The 7,583-nt window shown below is 41.4% G+C and overlaps 1 protein-coding gene across 1 annotated transcript in view; it reads right to left on the bottom strand.

Moving 5' to 3' along the window:
- The window catches only part of GABBR2 (gamma-aminobutyric acid type B receptor subunit 2), a 426,191-nt gene that overhangs the window by 250,745 nt on the left and 167,863 nt on the right, over positions 1 to 7,583 (bottom strand). The window contains exon 3 of the mRNA XM_017887601.1: positions 819 to 989. Within this exon, the coding sequence (XP_017743090.1) occupies positions 819 to 989 (171 nt within the window). The remainder of the gene's footprint in view (positions 1 to 818; positions 990 to 7,583) is intronic.

The following is a 7,583-nucleotide window of genomic DNA, read 5'->3' as shown; positions in this document are numbered from 1 at the left end:
AAAAAAAAAAAAAAAAAGAAAAGTGGTCAACGTTCAGAGGGGCTCGCTCAGTAAGTTACGATATACCCATCTGACAGAACACCAGGTCCCTTTAAACCATGAGGTTAATCAAGGCCTCTAAGATCTGTTGTAAAGTGAAAAAAGAATATACATGTTATGAAGTCATTTGGCTTTAAAACAAATACATTGAAAAAGTTCTAGGCAGGTGAACCCTAAAGTGAAAGCAGGAGTTAACTTTCAGAGAGAAAGCATGATTTAGGTGGCTTGGGGCAAAGCAACACTTTTACATTTTTCCTACCTCTATTTTGGCTTTTTTTTTTCCACCACAAAACACATACACAAAACAAAAAAATCACCTACCATGTATTAAGGTGTGTTTGTAAGTCATTTAGAACAAACAAAACTCTACCCCATCCAAGGAGATATTGGCATCTTCGGTCCAAGCCAGCCTTTCCCCCAAACTCTCCTCACAGGTGAACACCCCCTGGTGGAACTTTGTGATCTTAGATGGTCATGACAGCATCAATAACAATGACAAGCCCACAGGGGCACTGAGGGAATAAGCCACACGATGTAGCCAATAAAAAGAATGACAGGGAAGGTTCACTCCTGATGATGGTTTCCACCAGTCCCATGCACAGTGAAATTCCTCAGCTACCAGCTCTATTTTGTCAACGGTGAAACAGCTTTGATCGCACTAACCAACACTTGCTTAAAAGCCCTGTGACAGTACCCATCCCTGACTAAGCCACATTGCCTCTTGCTAGATGACAGCAGTAAGCAGTAAAGGAGGCCGTGTCCACACGAGCCGAGCGTACCTCAGAGAACCTCTGAACGTCTTGCGTCAGCGTGCCCACGCGCTTCCACTGGTAGTGCTTGAGCAACTTCAGAATGGCTGGATTCACCGCGTTGTCTGATGGGACGGTCCGAAAGAAATAAGGGTATTTTTTCTTATCTGCTAGAACAGGCGTGGTTGCAGCAAAAGAAAGCTGAAAGACACAAAAGAGACAACACTTCTTACTGATGAGCCTCGCAGCTGTGACCCAGCATCTTTCCTACTGGAATAGAGACTGTTAGTTTCAACTTGGAGCATAAACACATGGGGACAGATATTTTTAAAACTTTTTTATTGTAAGAGTAACATACCATAATGGAAGGGAAGGTTTAAAAATGCAAAATAAGAAGAAAGAAGGGAAAAAATAGCCAATGATCTACCCCTCCCTAAAGAACCATCATTCATGTTATCGTCTATTCCTTCCCAGTCCTTTTCTATGCACAGTGATTGGATTTTTTAAAAGATCCTGAAATCATTCTACATGCACAATTGAACTGTTTTCCCCATTTAACAGTATCCTTAAAACTCTTTGTAAACATTATAATAGCTGCACAATATTCCAGCATATGAATATACCATAATTTACTGAATCGTTTCTAATTTGGGGTTATTTCTATTATTTCTAATTTGTCATTATCATCATATTATTCTACAGGCATCTTTGTACATAGCATTTTTTGTTCTATATTTTGGGATGTTTCCGTACGATAGAGTCTGTGATGTAAAATTTCCCAGATAAAGAATATGAGTTTTTAAAGATTTATACTTATTTCCAAAAAATATTTTATCAGTTTGCAAATTTACTAGCCAAGAATGATTAGAGGGCCAATCTCACCACATCTTTGCCAACAGAGGGAGTAAAAAATGTTATTCTAATTTTATAATGATTTATCACCAAATAAAACCCTGAATCATATCGCATTCATGATTATGGATAATGCTGAACTTTTTCCTATGGTTATTAACTAGTAGCATATCCTATTTTAGCAATTACTTTTTCATGTCCTTTGTTTATTTTTTGAGTGGTATTCTAATGCTTTTCTGATTGAATTTAATGAAGACATTTTATATGTATAGCATTCAAACTCAGGCTATTATAGTTGTTGCAAATACCTCAGTTTGTGTTTGCCTTTACATTTTATGTGTGTGTATTTAATTTACACTTGGTAGTCAAAGCTGTCCATCGATCTCTTTATTATTTCCTCTTTTTCTTTTAAGTGCCAGTTAAGTTGTTAAACTGGATTTTAATTGTCTGTCCCTGAAGGCCCAACCTAAATGTCACCTCTTCCATAACACTTCCTCTGATCTCTGTTCCTTCCCTCAGCCTGAGCCACAGAAGGTAGTTATCAAAGTTTTTGATCTTTGCAGTATGATGGGGAAAAGGTGGTATCTTGTTATAGTTCTAATTTGCATTTTTCTTAGTGTGAATGAGGTTTTCTTCTACTTTTTAAAATTTTATTTATTATTTAGAGACAGGGTCCATTCTGTTGCCCAGACTGGAGTACAGTGGTGCTATCATAGCTCACTGCAGCCTGGAACTCCTGGGTTCCAGCGATCCCCACCTGCCTCAGTCTCTGGAGTAGCTAGGACTATAGGGGTATGCCTCTATGCCTAGCTAATTTAAAAATCTTTTTAGAGAAGGGGTCTATGTTGCCTAGTCTGGTTTTGAACCCCTGGGCTCAAGCCTCCGGCCTCAGTCTCCTGAGTTGCTATGACTACAGGCGTGCCATCGCACCCAGCTTCTTCCTATGTATAAAAGTAATGGTAGTTCCTTTCTGGAAACTGTTTACATTTTTTGCTTGTTTCTAATTTGACTTGTAGTCTTCCTTATCAGTTTATAGAAATGATCTTTTATATTAAGAAAATTAACCCTTTATAAGTTGCTAATTTTCCTCCCAGTTTGTACTTTGTTTCTTGATGTTGTTTATAGCGCCATTTCCATGTAGACATGGTTTTTTTTTTTTTATGAGGATGAATTTATCAGTTTTTTTTCCTTTATGACTTCAGGTTTTGTGTCATATTTAAGAAAGGACTCTCTTACTCTGAGATTATAAAATAATTTCTCCATGGTTTCTTCTAGTCTGTCTGTCCTTCCTTCCTCCCTCCTCCCTCTTTCTCTTCTTTTAAAAAAGGTTTCATTCAAACCTTTGACCCAGAGAGAGCATGAATGAAGCAAGCTCAGTGTTTGCTGCCACCAGCTACCTCCCCGAACCCTTGCTTATCCCAGCAGGGGCTCTGGATTTGATACATCCTAGGGTCCAATCTCAGCATCCGGGGAAACGACATCTGGTACCTTCAGCCTCCAGCTGAAGTTGCTTTATTACTTCTTCTGTCGCCCTAGAACCACTTTCCCCTTACAAAAGTTTGTGGGGGGCAGTAGAGATTTGTCCCCTTCCATGTCTGGTTTAGAGGGTAGACAGCCACTACCTAGACTTGCTGGATCTGCTATCTATTGGAGCTGACCACGCAACAGTAATTCAGCCATTACCTGAAGCTACAGAGCCCCTGTAGAAACCAACTTCTAAGATCCAACAAAGATAGAGACACCCCAAGACCGGTAAAGGTCAAGGGTAGAATGACTTTTGTCAATGTTCAAAGATTCTGGGTAGAAGAGGACTAATGAGAGAGAGAAATTTCAACTGGACACACTGAGGAACACTCACATTAGAGTTGTCTGGCCACGGAAAAGCTGCCCTCAGAAGTAGTGAGATACCTGTGTCTGGAGGTGTGCAAGCAGAGACTGGACCACAACCTAGTGAGAACAGAAGAGCTTCAAAGTGTCTGTGAACCCCCTGAAAACTGTAGGAAAGCATTTGCATGACCATGTATGTGCAGACAGACATGCACATTTTTCTGAAAAAAAGAATCAGTGGCTTCCATCAGACTAACAAAGAGGATCATTCCAACCAAATCAAGGTCTGCGCACCTGCCTTCAGGTGACATTTAGGTCCCGTAGTGAGTGCGGGAAATAGAAGCTCTCTATAGTCCCCTCAAGCCTACTGTCTGTGATTCTTCTCACGAGATTAAAACAACACTGTAAGCCTCCTATGCTCACCAGTAGGGGAAGGAGCTATTAGAAAAACCTGGGAGCAACTATTTCAGGACAGGGACATCATATACACCATCACATCCCCAAAAATGCTTATCTAATACAATTTGGAAAATATTGGTTTTCTGATGTGATTTCTGAATCACACTCTGGTTGCTACTTTACCGTTATTGTCCCATTAGTTCCAGGTCCACAATTAATTGTTGCTTGAACAACCTCATATGTTTTCCCTGTGGGTAATTACCGTGGTTACTGTTCAGTGAATAAATGGCCCATTGTGTTTACGATAGGCTTGGAGTACAATATGTGCCCCGGGTCTAAATCATGTTGGGTGCAAAATATTAACTGGCGCTGACATTTTCTGCACCATTTGAGATAATGCACGCTTTGATTAGATTGCTTTGCGTCACTGTTTCTCTGGCTTTGGTCTCCTGAAACTTTCTTCCATGGGCAAAAACTGCAGGTGCCCAGTAGTACTGCTGGACTTCAGAACTAACAGACATCTGAGAAATCATCTAGCTCTGGGGTTCTCAGCACACTGGAGTTATCTGGGGAGGTTTTAAAGAATACTGATGACTTGGTCCCACTCCAAACTAACTGAATCAGAATCTCTGGGCATCTAGCCCAAGCATCAGTATTATTTAAAAATTTTCCAGGTGATTATGATGCTCAGTGAGGATCGAGGGCCACAGATGCAGTTCAACACCCCTGGTTTTGAATAAGCAGACTGCAGCCCCGAAATGAGATATCAGAATTCCACTATAGCTAATAAGAGGTGGAAGCAGGACTTGAACCCGGGTCTATAGGACCGTAACACTAGTGCACTTGCTCCCATAGATGACTACCTACCTGCCTGCCTCCTACATGCTCCCCAGGCCTTCTTCCCCTATCTCAGTCACCCAGCATCTGGCACCACCAGGGCTGTGAGCATTAGGGCTCTAACTTGGAGACCAAGCTTTCTGAGCTCTCCTGCCTTGTTTCACATAACGAACAGATTGTGATTGAGGCTCTAAGTTAATTCCTAGCCAAGGATTTATTTCAGAGAGTATTTTAAAATTTAATTTATAGTTTTGTTATAATTTCTAGTTTTATTGCATTATTTTGAGAATTTGGCAAGTGCAGTGTCTGCTTTTGGAATTTATTGAGATTTTCTTTGTGGCCTATTATACAGTCAACTTCTGTACAAGTTCCATGGTGGCTGGAAAAAAGATGAAATCTCTAGTCATAAGCTATAGAATTCTTTATTAGACTACTTATGCATAATAGATATAACCAAACTAATTATATTATCATATGCTTTGTATTTTTGTTTACTTCATCTATCAAAGGCTGAGAAGTTTGTTAAATTTTTCTCTATTGTCTCTGACCATTTCTTCATGTATTTCAACTGTTTTTGCTTTATATGTGTTCCTTTTTTCTTGTTTTGAGCATAAATGTTCATCACAATTATATCTTCAGTTTTCAGCAATGTATACTTTTGCCTAGTGCAAACAACAGGCACTTAATAGATATTCATTGAGCAAGTGAAGATTGAAATATTTATCAAGGTAAAATAAACCTCTTTGTCATTTTATTGCTTTTTGTTTGATACTGTATCTCGCTTGTTATTAATACGGCAACCCTTACTGTATTTTTGCTTGCATTTGCCTGTCACTTTTTTTAACTTCCTTTTATTCGTATTCTATTAAGATCGTTTTTAAATACACATCTTGAAAAGAACATACAGACAGATTTTAAAATACATATGTTTAGTGCTGTAGTAAATACTTGGCCTTGGGGGGGCACGCCCAAGATGGCCGAATAGGAACAGCTCCAGCCTCCAGCTCCCAGCACGAGTGACACAGAAGACGGGTGATTTCTGCATTTTCAACTGAGGTACTGTGTTTCATCTCACTGGGGAGTACCGGGACAATTGGTGCTGGTCAGCTGGTGCAGCCGGACCAGCCAGAGCTGAAGCAGGGTGAGGCACTGCCTCACTTGGGAAGCACAAGGGGGAAGGGAATCCCTTTTCCTAGCTAAGGGAAACTGAGACAGAAAACACCTGGAAAATCGAGTAACTCCCACCCTAATACTGCACTTTACCAAGAGTCTTAGCAAACGGCACACCAGGAGATTATATCTCACACCTGGCCCGGAGGGTCCCATGCCCACGGAGCCTCCCTCATTGCTAGCACAGCAGTCTGAGATTTAACTGCAAGGCGGCAGCCAGGCTCAGGGAGGGGCGCCCGCCATTGCTGAGGCTTAAGTGGGTAAACAAAGCCACCAGGAAGCTCGAATTGGGTGGAGCCCACCACAGCTCAAGGAGGCCGGCCTGCCTCTGTGGACTCCTCCTCTGGGGACAGGGCATAGCTAAACAAAAAGAAGCAGAAACCTCGGCAGAGGTAAATGCCCCTGTCCGACAGCTTTGAAGAGAGCGGTGGATCTCCCAGCACGGAGGTTGAGATCTGAGAACAGACAGCCTGCCTGCTCAAGTGGGTCCCTGACCCCTGAGTAGCCTAACTGGGAGACATCCCCCACTAGGTGCAGACCGACACTTCACACGGCGGGGTACACCCCTGAGACAAAGTTTCCAGAGCAAGAATCAGACAGCAACACTCACTGTTCAGCAATATTCTATCTTCTGCAGCCTCTACTGCTGATACCCAGGCAAACAGCGTCTGGAGTGGATGTCAAGCAAACTCCAACAGACCTACAGCTGAGGGTCCTGACTGTTAGAAGGAAAACTAACAAACAGAAAGGACTCCCACACCAAAACCCCATCAGTACGTCACCATCATCAAAGACCAAAGGCAGATAAAACCACAAAGATGGGGAAAAAGCAGGGCAGAAAATCTGGAAATTCAAAAAATCAGAGTGCATCTCCCCCTCCAAAGGAATGCAGCTCATCGCCAGCAATGGAACAAAGCTGGACAGAGAATGACTGTGACGAGTTGAAAGAAGAAGGCTTCAGTCAAACTTCTCAGAGCTAAAGGAGGAACTACGTAACCAGCGCAAAGAAACGAAAAACCTTGAAAAAAGAATGGAAGAATGGATAACTAGAATAATCAATATAGAGAAGACCTTAAAAAAACTGATAGAGATGAAAACCATAACACGAGAAATACATGACAAATGCACAAGCTTCAGTAAGAAACTCGATTAACTGGAAGAAAGAGTATCTGCGATTGAAGATGAAATGAATGAAATGAAGTGAGAAGAGAAGTGTGGAGAAAAAAGAGTAAAATGAAATTAACAAAGCCTCCAAGAAGTATGGGATTATGTGAAAAGATCAAATCTACATCTGACTGGTGTGCCTGAAAGTGAGGGGGAAAATGGAACCAAGTTGGAAAACACGCTGCAGGATATCATCCAGGAGAACTTCCCCAACCTAGTAAGGCAGGCCAACATTCAAATTCAGGAAATACAGAGAACGCCACAAAGATACCCCTCGAGAAGAGCAACTCCAAAACACATAATTGTCAGATTCACCAAAGTTGAAATGAAGGAAAAAATGTTAAGGGCAGCCAGAGAGAAAGGTCGGGTTACCCACAAAGGGAAGCCCATCAGACTAACAGCAGATCTCTCGGCAGAAACTCTACAAGCCAGAAGAGAGTGGGGGCCAATATTCAACGTTCTTAAAGAAAAGAATTTTAAACCCAGAATTTCATATCCAGCCAAACTAAGCTTCATCAGTGAAGGAGAAATAAAATCCTTTACAGA

The sequence above is a fragment of the Rhinopithecus bieti genome, unplaced genomic scaffold (genome assembly GCF_001698545.2).
Source record: "Rhinopithecus bieti isolate Rb0 unplaced genomic scaffold, ASM169854v2 scaffold_16773, whole genome shotgun sequence".
In the NCBI taxonomy this organism is placed as follows: domain Eukaryota; kingdom Metazoa; phylum Chordata; class Mammalia; order Primates; family Cercopithecidae; genus Rhinopithecus; species Rhinopithecus bieti.
Note: the sequence above shows the minus strand (reverse complement) of the source record. Positions and strands in the feature narration are given on the sequence as shown.